Raw genomic sequence first — 21487 nt, forward strand, 5'->3', positions numbered from 1 at the left:
ATTTAAAAGATCTTAGCAACCTACACCAAAATCTGCTATCCCAAAGAGAGCAACAAACCTCATTTTACTCACCATCATTGCCACCAACCTCCAAAAGGAACCTTTGCCCAACTAGCGCCATGACATGGCCATAGCGTTGTCCAGGTCCAGGACCTTGTACAGCCACCCTGAGGAGAATGTCATGCTTTTGTAAGTCGAAAACATATCAGAAATGAAATGCACCACACTTAAAACACTACTGTCAACTTACCTGTGCCATCTGGGTCTTGGTTGTGTAAGATCAAGAACATGAAGATCCTCTGGTGAAAGCCCGGTAGGACCAATTCCACCCTGTAGCATGCTGGATCAAGTTCTTGAATTTGTATAAGAAAACAGCTTTCTTCTCTCATATTAAGATAGCTCACCATATATACAGATTAGACTTTAGAAACAAGTCCCAGGAATGACATCATCATACAGTTTTGTTAACAGAGGCAATGTCATGATCATACAGCTTTGTTAACACAGGTTTTTTAGGCGTACCTGTATAACAACCATAGTTCCCACTGCAGTCGCAGCATGAGCCGCTCGAGGAGACGGTGGGTCACCAACAGGATTTAACCTGTTAGCATAATAAGTGAAAATGACACACAAAAAAAACATAAAACACAAGACAACACACCACATGCTTGGACTGGTGCATCTATCACCTGAAGTCCTTAAATGGCACAATTAAGCAAAAGTAGTTCCCATATATCTCGTAAATTATATGCAACACCACATATTTGGTCCTTGCTAACTAAGGCAGCACAAAGAGACTTTCATAAATCTTTGAAAAAGAAGATTTGCTATTCAAGCTTGAGCTAAGCTACTGGACACCGATTTCAAAGGCACAACTACACTGTACTCAGAGCCACAGAGCCATTCATCCTTGAATATCTAATACCCTAGATCATTCTCAGAATCACATCTTGGACCCGTGGGTCATTCTCAAACTCAGTTCCCTTGACCATTTTCATAATCGTGTTTTGAAAACAAACCCCCCCCCCCCAAAAAAAAAAAGTCATAAACAGAATCCATCCATACCCCACCAAGTAGGAGTATGGTTTTCCAAGATCAAGAGCAAAGTGTCAAGCATGTTTTATATGAATACTTATAACGCTGATCCAAATACAATAGCCATAATTTCCAGGACTATTCCTTGGATACACTATAGCCATACCATTTGCCCATGACAACAATTCTCAGGACATTGTTCCAATCCTGTAGGTCAATTTGTGGAATCCATCCATAGCCTAGAAATATGACCTATTCATAGTTCAAGATCACCATATGTGCTCACAAGTCCTAACGACTCATGAAAAAAGTAATTGTTACTTACTTCTACAACCTCCATGTGTGTGCACACACATCAGTGTGTTAGCATGTGAACACACCTCAATGTGTGTGAGCCTAGGGTTAGGGTTTGCAGGAATACCAAGGCTATATAATAATCCCTCTATGCTTGTACATTCACATCATCAAACTATCACATCAATCGTGTACACGCAAAAGCTCTCTCTCTCTCTCTCTCTCTCTCTCTCTCTCTCTCTCTCTCTCTCGTGTACATGCAAGATCGATCGATCGATCGATCTAGATATTCATATCATCAAACTATCACATCAATCAGTCACATTGATGATCAATTGATCAATTTATCTATCTATCTGTCTAGACAGATATCTATCTATTCACATCATCAAATCCATCTATCTATTCATACATATATATATAAGAAAATTCATGAAGCTCCATCCACCATAGCTCCTCACGTTACTACCACCACCATTGAATGGAAGAGCTACCAGCTGAAGGTGCCACTTGCCAATCATGCTGCCCATCTATCTTCCTTGTGTTATACCTGGCCACCAGTCACCAAGGTCACCGCCCTCAACACCAAACTAGTGCCACGTGAGCCAACTCAACCACATTGTCATCTAGTCAATCACATGCACCCGATTAGGCCAACCATCTGCCACCACGAAAGCCCCTCTTCATCTATTACCTTACCAAATAACAACAATAAGGTTGCTCTTCTTAACAGTCTCCTAAAAGAATATAAATTTTGTGAGACTATGATAACTCTTAAAGTGGCTAGGGAAATCAAGTATGAAGAAATGGTCACCATCCTCTTGGATGACAAATGACACAATAAACATGCAAATATAGTCCCTAGTGCTTTTTACACCAAAAGCCAATTGCCAAAAATGTACATACTACAAACATATTGGTCACACGCCATTGACCAATGCTACCAAAAGAGGGGCAAGCAGTAAGAAAAGCAACATACACATTATGTGGCCGCTAACTCACTCCATCCTAGACACTGACAATGATTTAGATGAGCCACCAATGACATCTAACAAGGCACTTGCTCTTTAAATTCAATCGTTATCTTTAGGCAATGATGAACAAAAACCTTTTAAATATCTTTTTTTTATCGATTACTTCAAAAACAATATAAAATGTGGTTGGAATTAGACAATGATCATGCTCCTGCATGTGTTAATAACTTTTTGACACATATGTTGCATGTGCTAGACTTTTATCCAAAAAGATTTTTACTTTCTTTCCTTTATTATTCTATCACTCTCACCATGAATTCTAAGTTCAGCCCAAGAGCTATACTTGAATATTGGGCCCCTTGTCACATGCACTACGCCTCTCAGCCATGTTGTATTTTAATTAACCTCTATGCCGTGCACATGCAACTCTTCACCATGGTCTTCTTCGAGCCCCTAAGCTTATAGATAGACCATGTCAAGAAACTAATCATGTTGCATCTCTCTCACTAATGTCTATCCTCTTCATAATCTATTGTACAAGATTAGACACTTCCTCTATTTAAGGTAAGACCTTCCCATCAGCATTTTCCATTTAATTATGTTTCATGTCATGGGTTCAATCATCCATGATGTGAAGGGGGTTTGTTAGTAATATCTACAACCTCCTTGCACGTGAAACACACATCAGTACGTGTTAGCATATGGACACACCTTGTGTGTGGGGTTAGGGTTTGGGAAATCCCAAGGCTATATAGTAATCCCCCTATGCTTGTACTTTAGCATCATCAAACTATTATATCAATCATTCATATTGGCTTGCATGCAAAAGTTGTCACACTTCCTCTCTTCTCTTCTATCTCCATAATGGAGCTCCAACGCATAGAGTTGCGTGTTGGGATTGACTGTTGCATGCTTATACCTTCAACCATTGCAGCCACATTGTTCCTTCACTCACCTACATTCTCTCTTTGTCTCCTCTCCGTGTTCACTTTCCTCTCTTTCCATTCTACACTCTCGCATAGTATCAAAGCTGTAGCAGTCGAAGATCTTGAAGAGGAGAGTCCTGTTCGCGACAAAACCAATTGGGCACCATCCACACATGTTGCAAACCCTGTGTTTGAACTTTGGCATCAAACAATGTAGGGCGGCTTGTTTCCAGTCCACTACAAACTCTGTTCTGCACCCGAGCGGCTTCAACCTAAGCTAGGAGACAATTATTCAGTGTTGGGTGGCCGATTTCCTGCCCTCTCCAATCTCTATTTAGTAGGTCAGGTCTGCTCGTGTTTGTTTCTTCATCGGCATTCCTGCACAAGAACCACTGCTTTGCCCCTTGCGTTTCAACAGGATCATCAATTATCTTGGACTGTTATCTTCCAGACAAGGTGACCTTTATTCTACCCTAAGAATCCATTATTTGGACAACACTACACCTCCTAGATCAGGGCGAGGGTCTATTTAGACCTGAGCAGTACTCTTTCAAACCTAGGCAGCATCCTATTGACTTGGGCACCTTCTTCCTAACCTGGGCAGCAAGTATACAAGCTTGGGCGACCATTTCAACCTTCTGGGTGGCCTCTTTTTCAGGCCAGCAGCAAGAAGATGGTGCTAGTGACAACTAACAAGAGGAGGCAACATTCTTTTTGGTAGTCCTGAGCCGTAGGTGACAGCTTCCATGGCTGTTTGAACAAGGCAACAACAATTTTTCAGCATTTCTCACTATGAAACTCTAAAATTTCTCTCTAGACCATTCTCTCTCATCCCCCAACATCTCTCAAGCTATCTCAACATTTTCGGTTTGAGCCATCAAAGGAAGAGATTTAAATCAATCTCTACTGTAAACCCTAATTTACAGTAGAAATTAAGTCTGACAGCCACCTCAAGATATGTGCTCAAAATTAAGAGCCTATGACTTAAATTCCAACAACTAAAATTGAGGAATTTCAAGGAGATTCAAGGGGCCAACCAACTAATATTAATTTGGGACTGAATTTGTCTTTCAAGAAGTAGCGTGAAGGCCAATCCCCAAGCAAACCAAGGGGCAAATTGATTTGGAGGCTTGCTGGTTAGTTTTGACAGCAAGAGACACTTGGATTAGCGAAGGAGATTAGAGTATCTCAATTGTATTCCTTCCATTTGCAATATAAGATAAAGAAATACCGCAAGGGACGTTAATTTTGGGGCCAACAAGGCATTCAATGACCAAGATTAAAGTGATAATATGTGCATTTTTAGTTTATGTGACTTTTATGCTTGCTATAATTGATCCTTAATCAAGTTATCACCACCCTATCCGGGGAGGAAGGCTGGTTGCAACATATTACGAAAAAAATCAAAGCTGAAGTACATATCATAAAAGAGCCAAATGACAAGTTAAAGCTGCAAGTTGAATCTATAAATACTAAAGCCATTCTCCATATTATCATACAATTTTGTATTTCTTTCTTCGCCAATACCATTTCTTATACTATTTCTTTACATGGTATTACAGCAAAGGTGCTCAAAGAGCTAAAGATTCTCAACTTCTTGTGAAGAACTAAGTTTAGCTTTCTAGAACACAAGAACACCTTCTGAGATTTCCACATCATCACCAAAGTAATTCTTCTCCACAGCCTATAAAACAACTAAAAGAAATTGGTATTCTCAACTCTCTCACTCAAAGCCCATGACCTCATCTTTGAAGGAGTGGTATTCGGAAAGAAAAACATACAAGCTCACTCATGATGAATATGAGTTGCTCTTAAGGATCAAAATATGGAAAAGATCAAGTTGGAATAAGCTTGAACATTCTTAATCCACCTCACACAACACCTTTGATATAAGTCTACTAACCAAGTCTACAACCTAGAGGATCCTGCACATCCATAAGAGATCCATGTTGGTGTAAATCACAAGCCTACTACTGACAAAGAACAAAATGAGCTGGGAAACATGAGCTACCCTATGTCATCCATTTCACCAAACATGATGCAAAGTATGTATAGTTCAAGTTTTGCAAGTTCTTTTATTTCTCCTTCTAAAATACAAGTATGGGTGAGACTTATCATGAAGATCCAACCCTTACCACAAGAGGTCAAGTAATACCTCCAAGTTGCATGCTTACTCTAATGAATTTGCTTTTGGTGCTTCATCATCACAAACTCAAACTCGCACTTCACAATATCAATTCCCACTCATTTCACAAACTCCTACTGCATATACACACTCATCACTTTCACAGTTCACCACATGAAGAGGCACCTAGGCATATATCCCATAGGTCACGTTCCTATCCCTCAACCAGGTAGTATCGATCCATAGTGGTGGTAGTCCCACACCTAAGCAAAGCATCAATGGGAACCTACATGCAAGGTATCCCACCCATGCATCTCAAGCCCCACACATGCCTCCCATCTCACACATCGCCACACAATTGTTAGCTATCTTATTTCATGCTGGCCATCTCCTAGTTGTAAGCTCCATCAAAGTCTAATGGAGAGGGAGAAGCTCTTACTGTTTCCAGCCCTTCAATTAGTGAGTATTTCAGTTTTAGAAAACTTTTGAGTGTGTTCACACTGGCTGTCACTTGTCCAATCAGTTCATTCCGGTTTTTGTGCCGCCCAAGCTTGCGCTCTCACCTGTGGGAGCTGGCAATCCAGTTTGGAGCAGGCAGCTGCATTAATTGCTGCGACCCAGTGTGCAGTTGACCTATTTTAGGCCACCCTGTTTTTGACTGCAGTCTGCTTGTTTTGGTAGGTCGGCCACTTTTGGGGCTACTTCCCCTATTTAAGCAGCCTCTCCCCACAGTCAGCAGCATTCAGTTTTTACAGGTCCGGCACTTTCTCCACATCAGCCTGTGCATTCTTCCACCGTCAGCCTAATCTGGTGCCCTCACTAATGCTTCAGATTGCATGCAAGGAGGACTGATCAGTCTACATTGTATTCAGCATTCCATTTCCAGATCAGTGCAAATTTTTTCCTCCTATTCTGCATTCAAATTGGTCTCTATCTTCCCTTCTCTCTTCATGTTTGTGTTCTTCCATTGCACTCTCAAATGGTATCACCATCAAAAGAGAGAATCTAGAGGTTCTATGAAGAGGAGACCACACATATCTTCTTGTTTTGTGCACGTTCTACATGTCAAACAGCCATCCAAATGAGGACGACTGCTATTCCTTGTAGGCGACTGCATATTTCAGCCCCGGCTTCTTCAAACACAACTTTTCTTTAACAATTAGTGCTATCTCCAGCCACTAGCATGTGCAAAGCATCTACATCTTGTCTTGCAACAATGTAGTTGACTGCTCCATTCAGGCAGCCTGACAACAAAACACAGCAGATTTCTTTTGTGTTTTGTGTAGATACTTTGAAGGCCAAATGGATGTCCCCTTCAATAGGTTCCATAACATTGATAAGGACCAATACTCTAAAGATCGGCATCCCCCTCAATTAAAACATCACAAAGACCATTACAAACATCAAGATTGCAAGGATTGACGCGAAGAAGACCAAAGATCGAGTCTTGATCCAATAGAGATCACCACTCTGACAAATCCACAAGATAGAACCAGCCTCATTCACCCCCATCCTCCACCTCCTCCGGACCTCAGAGCAAAGACAAGGAGCCACCCAATGCCTACTCACAGAATTCTACCGAGAGCCAACTACCATCCCCACCCCTGAGCCCCACCAGCCCCAATAACCTCCCGGCCACGGGGGACCACCCTAGCCATAGCCACGGCAAGAAGCAAAGCCCGGCGCCCACGCCCAACCGGCCCCCGCCCCCACAGGAGCTACATGTCAAGGATACAAGGGATACTACGCCGCCACCGGAGGGCCCTGCCCCGCCGATTCAACCTCTCGATGTTAGATAGACCCATGCGGGACACTTTAGGATGACCAAGCTCCATGAGCAGTTCCACACCATACTTGGAACACATATGAATTGTACCCAGCCTGTATACCACCTTGTACCTACTCAATTAGTTTATCATAGCATTAGATGGTAGCTTTACTGGGACCTGGAAAGTTTCCCAGACATTTGGTATGTAACATTTTGGTCTCATAGGCCACCTTGGCCTTTCGTAGACCTTAATATAACTCTCTCTCTCTCTCTCTCTCTCTCTCTCTCTCTCTCTCTCTCTACATGGGTTCCTATTATCAAACCCCGCATGGCCATCATAGCACCATCAATGTAGGTGCTTGTTCTTCCACACTACCCAAGAAGGATCTTTTAGACAACATAAACTACTCTCTTTGGTGTTGCAAATTGAAGTACATTATCAATCCCTTTGATTTACGTTTTTTTTACTATTATTCACCATCCAATGGAGAATCCTCAAATTGGATCAAATTGTCGATGAAGGAGCTCTTTGACATCAGCTCAACTCTCAAGCCCATTCCTCCCTCTTTATAAGTAGCTAGGACTGAGTACTTGTAAATGTTCGCAAAGTCCACAACAAATGTCTAAACAAAGTTATCTTCTTTGTATCAAGTCATGACCTTTACACACCGAATCACCCTTGAGAAGAAGCTATAAATGTTACCAATTCATGATTCTCCTCCCATGAAGGATCATATCAACAAAATGGAGAAACTACAAGACGAGCTTGCATCCCTTGGCAAAAAGATCAAACATTTGAAGATCTGGCAATGACTCACTTGACTCATTTTCTATTTTAGAAGTTTATGATGTTTTCTACACCGGCTTTTACTTACCTTTAAAGTTCGGCATGCTACTCTTTGAAAAAAGCTTGTCCAGCTTATTTTGGAAAGCAATGCACGATTACTTCTTGGTCTTGAAATGGAAAAAGAGCTAAGGAGAAGGGATTGTAATGAATTTACAAGTCTACTACGTTGTAAAACAATAGCGAAAGAAGAGGAAATATGGAGGTATCCAATGATGGAGGAGAAGAGAATGATGATATAGATGGATGCGGCCAGCTTTAGGCTATCTTCAGCTATTGTATAAGAGTTTATAACAAAGAAAACTAATGTAGATGGAGAAAAAACAAGCTCTCTTTATAGGAGAAAGGGGAGAGCTAGTGCAAGAAAAGAAAGTTAAGTAGCACAAGACAAGCATCCAACAATCACATGTCATGAGGTGTGACAAGAAGTAGGAGACTTAGGAAGGTCATGTGACAAGTTCCTTGACACTTCTCTTCTCTATGGCCTTCTTTTTTAAGCTAAGTATTGTCAAGAATAGAAACAATCAAATCTAGTAAGTACTACCAAAACACAAAACTTACTACGTTTAGAATGTCATCCCTATTTTTTAGGACTTTAGACCAATCCAAGGCTCTTAAAATTTAGAGACGACCTAAAATTTAGAAATCCCCCTAAAATTTAAGATCCCCGCAAAATATAGGTATCATGTGAGAGCACTTTATGATTACATTACAAAAAGAGTGCTCTTGAAACAGTCATAGTAAAAATGTGTGCATTTTAAGCTTTCAACTCACATATACATATTATATAAACATTTCATTATCATTGCCATGTTGCTGATTTTAGCTATTTAATTTGGTAGATCCATCCCATACTTCAAGGATTTAGTTATTTCTATGTGTGAGCTTGATCCTAGTATGCTTGAGTTCTAATCGCATGCGCCCAATCTAGTCATATAGATAGAAGTTTGCACTATCGTTTTTTTTAATTCACTATGTGGGGCCACCATAACCTATAACCACTCATCAACAGCCAACTCTAATGCATTTTTCTTTATATCTAGTAAGTGCAAACGAAATAAATTTAATAAACAATTAAATATGCAAAATAATAGAAAGGGTACAAACTTTTGTTGTGTTAGGATAGATAGACAAAGATGAAGAAATGTAAAACATACAAAGGGATGAGTGAGCATTCCCTCCCACCATGAGATGATCAGAAATGTAAAACAAACAAAGGGATGAGTGAGCATTCCCTCCCACCATGAGATGATCGAAGGGGAGAAACGGCTGAAATGTGCTAGCCCTCTTAACTATAAGGTGGTGGTCATGAGCCAGTACTAGTAGTAATGACCCAAGGCACTAGCAATCTTATCCACCAAGTCTGAAATTGTTAAGCTTCCAAAGGCCTTAGCCTAAGTTAATCTTATATTTCCTACTAATTACCTGACTTCTTTGGGTCTCATACAACCCCAAACTATAACTCGAGACCATTAACTTCAAAGATAAGATTCTAGAAAATTCTATAAAAAGATGAGCTCAAAAAGCTCTATAAAAGGGAATCATGGGTAGGCCATTCTTTCACCACACATTATCGTTGTTATTATCACCTTCCACAACATAGTCTTGCCATGTTCTCTCTCCTCTATCTACAACCATATCACCATCTATATAGCCTATATTTATCTCTCTATTAGCTCACAACCAATCCAAAATATTCGGTGAACAATGTTGCTACATCAATCAGGACTCAGTACTATTCCTACCTCCCATCACTACTCTAAATGAAAAAAGAAAGTTTGGCAATTGTACTAAAGGCATCCTTGCTGTCATCATGTTTTGTTGGTCAACACCCCTATGCTATTACCCAAACATAGGCAACTTTATATTGTTGCCATCAACTAATCCAAGCATCATTAGGCTTTTGTATTTTCTAGGTTTTGTTACTACCAAAGTCATGAGCACATGTATTTTTGAAATCTCACTTAGCATGTGGATTAATTTTTTCTCACATGGTTAAGTAAATATCGCACATGTGAGGTGAAACTAGGATTAGAGTAAATTTACGAGCTCAGGACTCGAGAAAATCATGAGATGTCAAAGCCAAAAGTTGCTATAAGTTATGCAACACAGGTACTTGGTGATATCCGGTGCTAGTTATTGGCCTAGGTTATTCATTTGGCCATAAATGTCAGTTGATGACACTAGAGAAGTGGCGTTTAATGGTACTTAACGCCAATCTAATGGTCAAAGATATCAAAGACACTCAAAAATCAAAGTTGCCTAGCCAATTTAATTATTGGCTAGTCGGATTTTTTCTAAGCACCGAAATAATTATTAGATTAATTTTTAATATTTAAAGACTAAAAATCAATATTTAATTAGGGATAATGCTAGAAAAACCATTTGGGAAGGTTGCCACTTGTCAAAAATGCCCATGTAATATTGAAAAACGTCATTAGAGGCTAGAGGGAGGCATTTTAGTACATTCAAATTGCGAGAGAGAGAGAGAGAGAGAGAGAGAGAGAGTAGATGCTGGTAGTCTAATCTGGCCATTGGAAGACCTTCTAAGGTAGCCAAGGGCAAGAGAAGACCAATCTGCAGCCAGGGACAACATCTACAAGCTATTGAGACACAGTAGCAGTAGTAAATGGCTGGTTTTCTTCAGATCTTTACAAAGAAAGTCTGACTTTTCTCTCTCCTTCACATTCTCTCTCATCTCCCAGCCTGTCTATAGCCTTGCTCTGAAGATTACAGTATTGAGATCACCAAAGGCTAAGAAATTTCAGATTCCTCTACTATAAACCCTAATCTACAAAAGCATAAACTAGGATTCAACAACAACCTAGAGAAGTAAGTCAAAATTTGAAAGCTCCAAGACTTGGATTCAACAGGGCTGAAGTTGTTTTCAATCAAACTCAAGTGGAGAGACCAGCAAATTAATGAATTTGGGGTATTTTTCATCTCCATCAAAGCGGGTGAAGGCCAATTGACTGCCCAAATCAAGGGAAAAATCTAATTAAAGACTTGCTAGTCATTTTGGACAACAAGGGAGTTGGAATACCGAAAAGAATTGGAAAAATCCCATTGTACACCAACTTTTTCTTTAATTAAGTTAAAGAAACACCGAAAGGGGCGCCAGTTTTGGGGCCAACAAGGCGTCCATTGTCCAAGATTGTGAGTTAATTTGCATTTCTCAGTTTTGTAATAAATGTTACTACTGCAACTAAGTTGTAATCACAGAATTACTACACATCCACGGGAGAAAGGCTGGTTTCAACCACCACCTATCAATAAACCCCAACTCAATCATTACAACTACAACTACTACTGTGTTTTACTATCCAAGGTCTACTCCAACTACTCTTATCACCTTTTTAGCTTGCATTCTCTCCGATGAGCTGCATTTTGGTTGTCCCACCCTACCCACGGCTAATCAATATCATCTTTATCATCAAGCATCAAGTTCATGACGGTGATTGCTCAGCCATGAGATCTGTTGAAAAATGATGCACTTCTTTAATATCCCTCGGCTCACTCCCTCTAGAGAGTAGCTATTCGACAACTCTCCACTCCTAGAGCATCCATTTATCACACCTCACATACGCGTTTGTTTATCAAGTATCATTCTATTACTAAGTCCATTTGTTAATATTTTGGTTGTTCATACAATGTGTGCTTTCTCTGTAAACCCATGTATTTTCACATGGTATTAATGCCATGTGCTCTTGTTTAAGTTTCATGAGCTCCAAGAGCACGCATAGAAACACTCTTGATGTCTAAGTCTACCTCACCAAAATACTCACTTTTAGAGCCTAAACCTCTAGTCACTTTCCCCATCTTTAGAGGCTTCAAGGGAGTGGTACTTCCATCCAACAACCTTGACCGCCATGGACCCTCTCCATAATCCTTCTCTATCTTTAGAAGATGCATCTTGGTTGGAACAAACAGCTACCGAGAGATCCAATAACATCTTCATCCCAAACACATACATATACACCTTCTAGTTTGTATGGGCTGAATTTTCTTTCTATTGCTCCTATTACACAAGTATCGAATGGAAGCCATAGTGGAGACCCAATTCAGTAGATGACGATCTAGAAGGAAAAGATAATATAGAGACATACTTCAAGGTCAATATTCTACTTCGAAAGAGTTTGTAGTTGGTCCATCGTAACCTCAAAGCCCACCAATCCTTCCTAATCATAGCACTCATTTAGGATCAACTATGTCTCTTGCTCTATTGGATTCAAGGTACAACAAGAGGAAACAATGTGTGCACGCGTGAGAGAGAGAGAGAGAGAGAGAGAGAGTAGACAAAAATTTGCTTATATACCTACTTTCACTTCTAAATGACACTAAATCCCAAAGGGCAAAGACACTAAATCCCATGTTTGATTCTTAATGATAGAATCAAATTCAGCTTGCATTGTTGCTATCCAATGCACATTATGTTGTGCATCCTCAAAACATTCAAGCTCAACATCAACTGCACTTGCTGCCATAACAAACTCCATGGTATGTGTAGTATCATGCATAAGAGCTCGCCTTCTAGTACGATCAGCTATGGGTGCATTCAAATGACTATCTTTCACAGTCTGTAAATAGCATCTAGGCATTTGTCTTACCTCCTGATTGTGCACAAGCTCTTATTGAATTTTAGATTCAGTACTTTATTGAATATTCAGATCAGCCAATGGCTGATTTTCTGCATTTTCCAATGGAGCAATTGGTTGAACATTAAGTTCACTTGTTGAAACTCTAGCTGAATCACCAATTGAAATGGGTAGCAGCCCTTCAAATACATCACGGGTAGCCTGATATGTCAAAACCAGTAAGGGATAATTCTGATTTTTCATCAAAGAGTATATCCCTACTGACAAACACCTTTTTAGAGAGAGGATCATAGAGTCTGTAACCTTTGTTCTCACTACTATATCCCACAAAAATGCATTTGACAGCCTTGTTATCCAACTTTTTTCAGAGTACTTGGGGAATGTGTGCATATGCAAGACACCCAAAGATATGAAAGTGCCCAACAGAAGGTTTCTGGTTGTTCCAAGCCTCAAAAGGCATAACATTCTTTAATGTTTTGGTGGGGCATCTGTTTAAAACATGGCAAGCACACATTATGGCTTCCATCAAAAAACTGTGTGGCAAGCTCTTTGCTTTCAGCATATATTCGGCCATCTCCATGAGTGATCGATTCTTCCTCTTTGCAATCCCTTTCTACTGTGGAGTATAAGCAGTAGTGAGTTGATGAATTAGTATAGAGAACATATATTCCCCCCCTCGGTCCGAACGAAGAATCTTTATTTTACAGCCAAATTGGTTCTCAACAAGTGCTACAAAAGCCAAGAATGCATCATACACTTCTGACTTAAGAATAGACCTAGCAGAATCGTGTAAAGTCATTAATAAAAGTCACAAAGTAGTAACATCCATCCAATGACTTAGTCTGCATAGGGCCACATACATCTGAATGCACTAACTATAACCTGGTTGTGGCTCTAAAAGCAACATCACAGGGAAACGAAAACCGATGCATTTTTCCCAAAATACACTCTTCGCACAAGTGCTTAGGAGGTCTCTCCAAAAGAGACAATCCATCTAGCATCTGTGTACGCTGTAAGAGCATCACACTACCATAGTTTAGATGCCCCATGCAAGCATGCCATAACTTTGCCCGTAACATAGCACAAATCCTGAGCTCTGATACCATGTCAGAAGTGGAGCAGCGGTGGAAGCATAAACATGTGCTGAAATAAACTGCTGAAACACAAGACAAAAAGAGAAAAGAAAAGAACACGATACAGATGAGAACTCAGATGTATGCACGGGAAATGGAATCCATATATCTGAACACGAGACAGTCGCATACAACAGTGAGTCACTGGCTGCGTGGGCACTGGCACTGGCTCCTCTCTCCACAGAGTCTGCAGATGGTGAAGATGATGATGATGTGACTGACTGAGGAGGAGCCACTGAGTATATATAGGCTGAAAAAGTGGGGAGCAACAATGCTGGTCGGACAGCATTTAATGCTGGCCGACTGGTGCATAAAATGTCCCACTGGCATAAAATGCCACACCAGAAAAATACCTAAAATACCTAATAAAAATGCCCAGCCCAGATCAAGCTCAGACTCACACATGAGCTGACAAATACTCTGCTAACACATAGCAAGAGTAAGAGTGGATGCCAAGTACGCTGACTAATCAACTGAAAGAGCATCCAACTCATATAACCCATGACATAAAGTGTCAGTCAAGACCAAAGTCATGTGTTCCTTATCTCTCACCATGCATCTGTCATCATCAAAGGCGACTTGCAATCTAGAGCGTGCTAAAGAAGAAATAGAGAGCAAATTCTACTTTATACGTGGCACAAACAAAGCATCCTGTAGGCGGAGAATAGAGCCATCAATGTTTGTGAGCACAATCTCCCCAATACCTCGAACAGGGTATGATGCATTGTTGGTACACTGTACAGACTTACCAATTGGAGTTGCACCATCAAAAGCAAATAAATCTTTGCGAGATGTGATGTGCCTAGAAGCACCACTATAAAAAAATCAAGTGTTTGCATCCTGAATAGAGCTAAATGCTCTATCAGCCCAAGAAGAGTCATAACTGCATGTGTAAAAGCAGTAGTCCCTGTCTGCAACAAAGGACGTTGACTCAATAGCAGTGGAAGGAGTATCAAAAACAAACATCCTTGATTCCTTTTTCTTCTCCTTGGCGATTTGCTTTCTACACTCTGTGATGTAGTGGCTTAACTTCTTGCAATAATGCCAATTGCCCTTCTTGGCTTGTGTGCCCCCTTGTTTTTTATTGCCTTGCGAAGTGCTCGAAGCCCGAGAGCATTGCGGAGCATTCTTTACTTGGTTGCCTTTGCTCTTCTGTCTTGCCATAAAAGCTTGCTTAGAGGTTATGACATCTACACCACTATTTCTTCTTGTTTGCTCCTCCTCTAGAAGCAAACTGACTAACTGAAGAAAAGTAATAGACTGTGAGGCAATCCTCATGGTGAGGTTTAGGGCCATATGAAAAGCCAAGTACGAAGAAGGTAATGAGTTCAATGTAGTAGATATCAGCTATGCATCTGAATAGTACTCATTGACATTCGTAAGTTGCTCACGTAGGTCTTGAATTTTATTCAAGTGATCTTGCATAGAATCACCCTCATCCATCTTTAATGTCTCAAGATCTTTTTTTAAGAAAGAGATGCGGGTCTCATTCTTACTAACAAACATCTGCTCCAAAGTTAGCCAAGCTTCTCGTCAAGAATCTGCAGATCGAATGTGAGGGATGATGGACCGCTGAATTGCCAATGCAATCAGCGACAAAGCTTGTGCATCCCGTGTATCCCATGCTTTTTGAGTTGCTGATCTTTGGGGAAGTGGCTGAAGTGGAGTAGGCTGAACAGGCTGAGGTGCCTGTTGTCCACGTTCTCCTGGAGGAGTAGCAGGAGCGACAACTCTGGGCCTGACTTATTCTCCACTGACATAGTCCCAAAGATTTTTCGCAGCTAGCACATTCTTCATAATGAAGGACCAAAGTGAGTAGTTGTTACCATCCAATTTGTCCTCCTTGGATACATATGTAAATACATCTCTTCCCTGATTTACGATGATAATCAATACCAAAAGAAGCCAAAAGAGCAATGTCCTAGCTGGGGACCAACCTAAAAATCTCCAAAAATTCCAAAAATTACAACAAATAGCTTGTTGCAAATAGTACATTGAGGTACACTTTGTCAAAACTATCTGTAATGCATGCTGTTCAAGGTGCATTCAATGCTCAACAACACTGTATGAGCAAAAACCCGAAAATTGTCAAAAACAATCTATTTTTGACTGAGACTGCAATACATTTACCAATGGCTTCAAAAACCCCAAAAGCCCCAAAATTCTTGACTTATTTTGCCAATAAATTTGCATCAATCATGTCCTAGACATGTATTCTGATTTTTGTGCTACCCATTTCAATTGGTGATTTAGCTAGAGTTTCAACAAGTGAACTTAATGTTCAACCAATTGCTCCATTGGAAAATGCAGAAAATCAGCCATTGGCTGATCTGAATATTCATAAAGTACTGAATCTAAAATTCAATAAGAGCTTGTGCACAATCAGGAGGCAAGACAAATGCCTAGATGCTATTTACAGACTATGAAAGATAGTCATCTGAATGCACCCATCGCTGGTCGTACTAGAAGGCAAGCTCTTATGCATGATACTACACATACCATGGAGTTTGTTATGGCAATAAGTGCAGTTGATGTTGAGCCTGAATGTTTTGAGGATGCACAACATAATGTGCGTTGGATAGCAACAATGCAAGCTGAATTTGATTCTATCATTAAGAATCAAACATGGGATTTAGTGTCTTTGCCCTTTGGGATTTAGTGTCATTTAGAAGTGAAAGTAGGTATACAAGCAAATTTTTGTCTACTCTCTCTCTCTCTCTCTCTCTCTCTCTCTCTCTCTCTCTCGCGCGTGCACACATTGTTTCCTCTGTTGTACCTTGAATCCAATAGAGCAAGAGACATAGTTGATCCTAAATGAGTGCTATGATTAGGAAGGATTGGTGGGCTTTGAGGTTACGATGGACCAACTACAAACTCTTTCGAAGTAGAATATTGACCTTGAAGTATGTCTCTATATTATCTTTTCCTTCTAGATCGTCATCTACTGAATTGGGTCTCCACTATGGCTTCCATTCGATACTTGTGTAATAGGAGCAATAGAAACCTTCTGTTGGGCACTTTCGTACCTTTGGGTGTCTTGCATATGCACACATTCCCCAAGTACTCTGAAAAAAGTAGGATAACAAGGCTGTCAAATGCATTTTTATGGGATATAGTAGTGAGAACAAAGGCTACAGACTCTATGATCCTCTCTCTAAAAAGGTATTTGTCAGTAGGGATATACTCTTTGATGAAAAATCAGAATTATCCCTTACTGGTTTTGACACATATCAGGCTACCCGTGATGTATTTGAAGGGCTGCTACCCATTTCAATTGGTGATTCAGCTAGAGTTTCAACAAGTGAACTTAATGTTCAACCAATTGCTCCATTGGAAAATGCAGAAAATCAGCCATTGGCTAATCTGAATATTCAATAAAGTACTGAATCTAAATTTCAATAAGAGCTTGTGCACAATCAGGAGGCAAGACAAATGCCTAGATGCTATTTACAGACTATGATACTACACATACCATGGAGTTTGTTATGGCAGCAAGTGCAGTTGATGTTGAGCCTGAATGTTTTGAGGATGCACAACATAATGTGCATTGGATAGCAACAATGCAAGCTGAATTTGATTCTATCATTAAGAATCAAACATGGGATTTAGTGTCTTTGCCCTTTGGGAAGAAAGCCATTGGAACAAAATGGGTCTAGAAGCTAAAACGGAATGCAGATGGATCCATTGGCAAATATAAGGCAAGGCTTGTAGCTAAAGGCTATGCACAAAAGAAAGGCATTGACTATGAGGAGACATTTGCTCCTACCTCCCGAATGACTACCATTAGGTCTATGGTTGCTTTGGCTGCCCATTATGAATGGACTGTGCTTCAGTTAGATATTAAAACTGCATTTTCACATGGGGAACTTCATGAGGAAGTATATGTACAGCAGCCCACAGGTTTTGCAGTTGAGGGATCTGAACACTTGGTTTGCAAGCTAAAAAAGGCTTTATATGGCTTGAAACAAGCTCCTAGAGCTTGGTACTCAAAGATCGATGCCTTTTTACTTAGCCAAGCGTTTATAAACAGCTCATCTGAGTCTACCCTTTACATATATAAAGAGAGGGGATCCATGCTGATCATTTGTCTATATATTGATGACCTTTTGCTTACAAGGACACATGCTGATCGGATTTCAGCATTTAAACAAAATTTGCAACAAACTTTTGAGATGTCAAACTTGGGGTCTTTGCATTATTACTTGGAAATTCAGTTCATACATGATGCTAAAGGTATTGGTTTATCACAGTCAAGATACATTGGTAGACTTCTTGAGAAGTTTGGCTTACAAGATTGCAAGCCAATCTGTATACCAATGGAACCTGAACTAAAGCTATCATTACATGATGATAGTGATTTGTTTGATATACACACATATGCTCCAACACTTTGGATGTCTTATTTACCTATGCAAAACTAGGCCGAACATACAGTTTGCAAATTCATCCCCGAGCAGATATATGCATCAGCCACACGTGTCACATTGGCAAGCTGTTAAGCATGTCTTCCGTTACTTATAGGGTACTAGATCTCTTGGATTGCTTTATGCCAAGGGGGGACCACTGCAATTACATGCTTACGGTGATTTTGATTGGGCTGGTGATTATGATTCACGTCACTCCACTAGTGGCAATTGTTTCTTTCTTGGCTCATCTTGCATATCTTGGCTCAGCAATAAATAATCCACTATTGTCACATCGTCATGTGAAGCTGAATATAAGGCAGCTTTCACTACCACAGTTGAATGTGTATGGATTAGACACTTGCTAGCTGATGTGGATGTATTTGTTACGAAGCCTACTTCTTTGCTCACTGACAACCAAAGTGCCATTGCAGTGGCACGGAACCCAATGTTTCATGCACGCATAAAACACATTGAGATACATTATCACTTTGTCAGAGAGAGGCTACATGCAGGTGATATCAGCCTTGTCTATTATCCTACCACCAGTCATGTGGCAGACATCTTCACCAAAGCTCTTTCTCATGACAAATTTGAAGCATTTCGCAATGCTTTAAATTTAATCTCCTTCGGTGGCAGATGATTCTTGTACTTTTGATGACTCTTCACTCTAGGGGAGTTTGTTGGGTTTCACTCACGCCTACGCTCGCAGAGAAGTGTCAGTGATCACTACAGTAGGACAAAGGGGCACTTTTTACTCTCGGTACGAGAGATTTATTCTCTTCTTTCATATGTGCTTATGTTACACACTTACGAGCATTTATTGTATTTGGGTGTGAACACCCCCTACAACCCTAAGGTTTAAGGGTTGTACTTTGTACTTTTAGGTTACACTCTTTCAATCTATTGCATTGGGTGTCGTGCTTTGCTCTCCACACTATCTATTGCACTCTCAACTAAGCTTCGATCCTCTTAGCCTTTCAATACAATGTCAACAAAAGTCCTTGGTGAATGATAAGTTGCTACTCTTGTTCTTCCAAGAACTGGAATGAGTCGTATGATGTCCCACAAAGTATCTAACAGCAATTTGGGCATTGTTTTTACTTCCCGGATAGCAAACCTCCCTTCAGCCCTTAACTTGCTTTTTCAAAGACTCCTTAAATTTGACATTTGAAAAATGTATTTCACCAAGTCTTCTTGTTTGCGGTCAAGGTATGTGCCTCTTCAATATTACACTCAAATTCAGAGAGCCAAGCTACTACTAAAATGTATCGATCCTTAAGACTCTTTATCAAGTTTCACTTTTATGATAAAACAAATAATTTTTTAAAAGTATATCAAGCCATCATTTAACAACTATGAAGTGGGTGTAATTACTTTGTGCCACACAAGACCCACCTTTAACCATACAAGGTTATATGATATAACAATCTTGTAGCACTTAATAGCAAAACAAACCAAATTAATAGTGTTTACGTGTGCCCTCCTTAGCAATGAATCCACAACTATAGCCTTAAAATGTGGTCACCATTCAATCAACTTATGGAAGATTATCTTGAAATCAAAAACTTGGTTTTAAGAACTTCATAGAATAACATCACCATTGTGGCAAGAAATCACCTCCATTTGATAATACTCACAAGTATTCACAAAGTGCACCGCTAGAAAAAACTCTTTTTTCAAATTGAAGCAAATGTTATCAACTCGATTCACATTGAAAGGGTTGACCTAACTCTTAAATAATGCCCATTTGCTTCTTCCATCTTCAACCTTTGATAGCAAATATCCATATAAACAAATCTTTCTCCCAACACAACCCTCGCAATATCAATTTATCTTTTCCTTTGGCTTTACCAATGATTCTTTACAACCATCATAAATGCTCTAGTTGTAATTATTTGGCTCAGTTTAATCTCCACAATCATCCCACCGCCAATAACAAATGCACACAAGATCAGTCTGCAAGACCATAAAATGGGGTACACATAACCCATAAATGTCAAGCCCCATAGGGTCAATAAGATCTTCCATTGATAATACTCATCCAAATCCCCCGTGAAGCCATATGCTTGTAAAAAAATGCCTTGAGTTTGAACCCAATAGTGTCCCATAGCACCCCCTTTAGGTATCAGATCAGCTATGTCCACAGCAAGATCATTGCATCTACTAAGATCCATGACTAATGGTCACCTACACCTACTCATATGGCCATGCCAAAAAGAGGGAGCCACAATAAATCATGGCACACTAATGAAGTGAATTTAAGGCCTAAAAGGTTTCAGTGCCAATGTAGCCATGAAAGAACTTCTCATACGAAAACGTTAAGCCTATGTATGTACTTACTATAAAAAAGCTCGATGTGCATAGGTAGAGTCCTAGAATCTCTCTCAAAAAATAGAAAATCGGTTAAGTATTGATGTGAAAGTGGCATTCATCATAAAGGTTTCCTTAAAGAAACTGACTGTATTTTCAAGCACAAGATTTTCTTAAGAGTATTTTTCAGTAAAGAGTATTCACACACCTGGTCCACTTGTTCGACAGGACATCATAGCAATGGACATCAGCTGTAGCTCCTGCCAGCCCTGTGACAAAGTGGCCCAAATTAGACCTTCAAGGTTCGGACCTTCAGCTTAGACAAATTGACAGAATGGCAATGGCCAGAGATAACGTACTAATGCCAGGACTCCCACTGGGTGTGGGGGGACCTGATGTTGCCGAACTGCCTTCAAGAGCAGTAGCCCCACCAAACAATATAAGCCGGGGACCTATATATCCAGGGGAGCCCTCTTCACCAACAGCGGCAATAGCCGTCAAAGTGTGCCCACACCGTTGTCCTGGACCATCATCCTTCTTCTCCACATTCACAACTCTGTAAGGTGGAGCAGGCCGTGGTCCTGGATGATGATGATGGTGTGCTGCCATCTGTGGTGATGTTGACGGTTGAGATGTTTGTGCCTGCGAGAGCTGTGGCTGTGAAAGGGCCATATGTCGCTGATGCAGAGGCAATCTGGATTGAGCCAAGGCAGCTGATGGCGGTACCGACTGTATTGTACTTGCTGGCGACGCTGTCTGCTGCTGCTGTTGCTGCTGCTGCTGCTGTGCAAGCAGGCTACCACTCCCAGAGTCAACTTCCATATCCGTCTATCGAGCGACGTCAAATAGACACATACCATTACCCTGCAGAAGAACATCTTGAGCTACATGAGACCTCCATCAACGCGAGGAGTGCCGGATTGCGGTACGGGGGAGGGATCCAGACCCCATGGGCATTCGGCGGCGGGTCAGGAGTGGATTACCATGGCTGACGGGGGGGGACGATTGGGGCGAGGGATGGAGGCCGATCTGCAGGAAAGAAGCGAACTGCCCGATGATGGGAGCAGCAATGTTGTG

The 21487-nt window shown here is 40.5% G+C and overlaps 1 protein-coding gene across 2 annotated transcripts in view; it reads right to left on the bottom strand.

Moving 5' to 3' along the window:
• The window catches only part of LOC148009616 (serine/threonine-protein phosphatase BSL2 homolog), a 70888-nt gene extending 49656 nt beyond the window's left edge, over window positions 1-21232 (bottom strand). For both annotated transcript variants that reach the window (XM_087672942.1, XM_087672941.1), the window contains exons 1-5: window positions 20770-21232; window positions 20619-20679; window positions 523-601; window positions 251-330; window positions 73-167 (exon numbers count right to left, since the gene is read on the bottom strand). In XM_087672942.1, the coding sequence (XP_087529068.1) occupies window positions 73-167; window positions 251-330; window positions 523-601; window positions 20619-20679; window positions 20770-21232 (778 nt within the window). The remainder of the gene's footprint in view (window positions 1-72; window positions 168-250; window positions 331-522; window positions 602-20618; window positions 20680-20769) is intronic.
• Window positions 21233-21487: the final 255 nt, after the last annotated feature.

This window comes from Lygodium microphyllum, chromosome 30, assembly GCF_053477565.2.
Source record: "Lygodium microphyllum isolate KBCC chromosome 30, Lygodium_microphyllum_v1.1.10, whole genome shotgun sequence".
Taxonomy (NCBI): domain Eukaryota; kingdom Viridiplantae; phylum Streptophyta; class Polypodiopsida; order Schizaeales; family Lygodiaceae; genus Lygodium; species Lygodium microphyllum.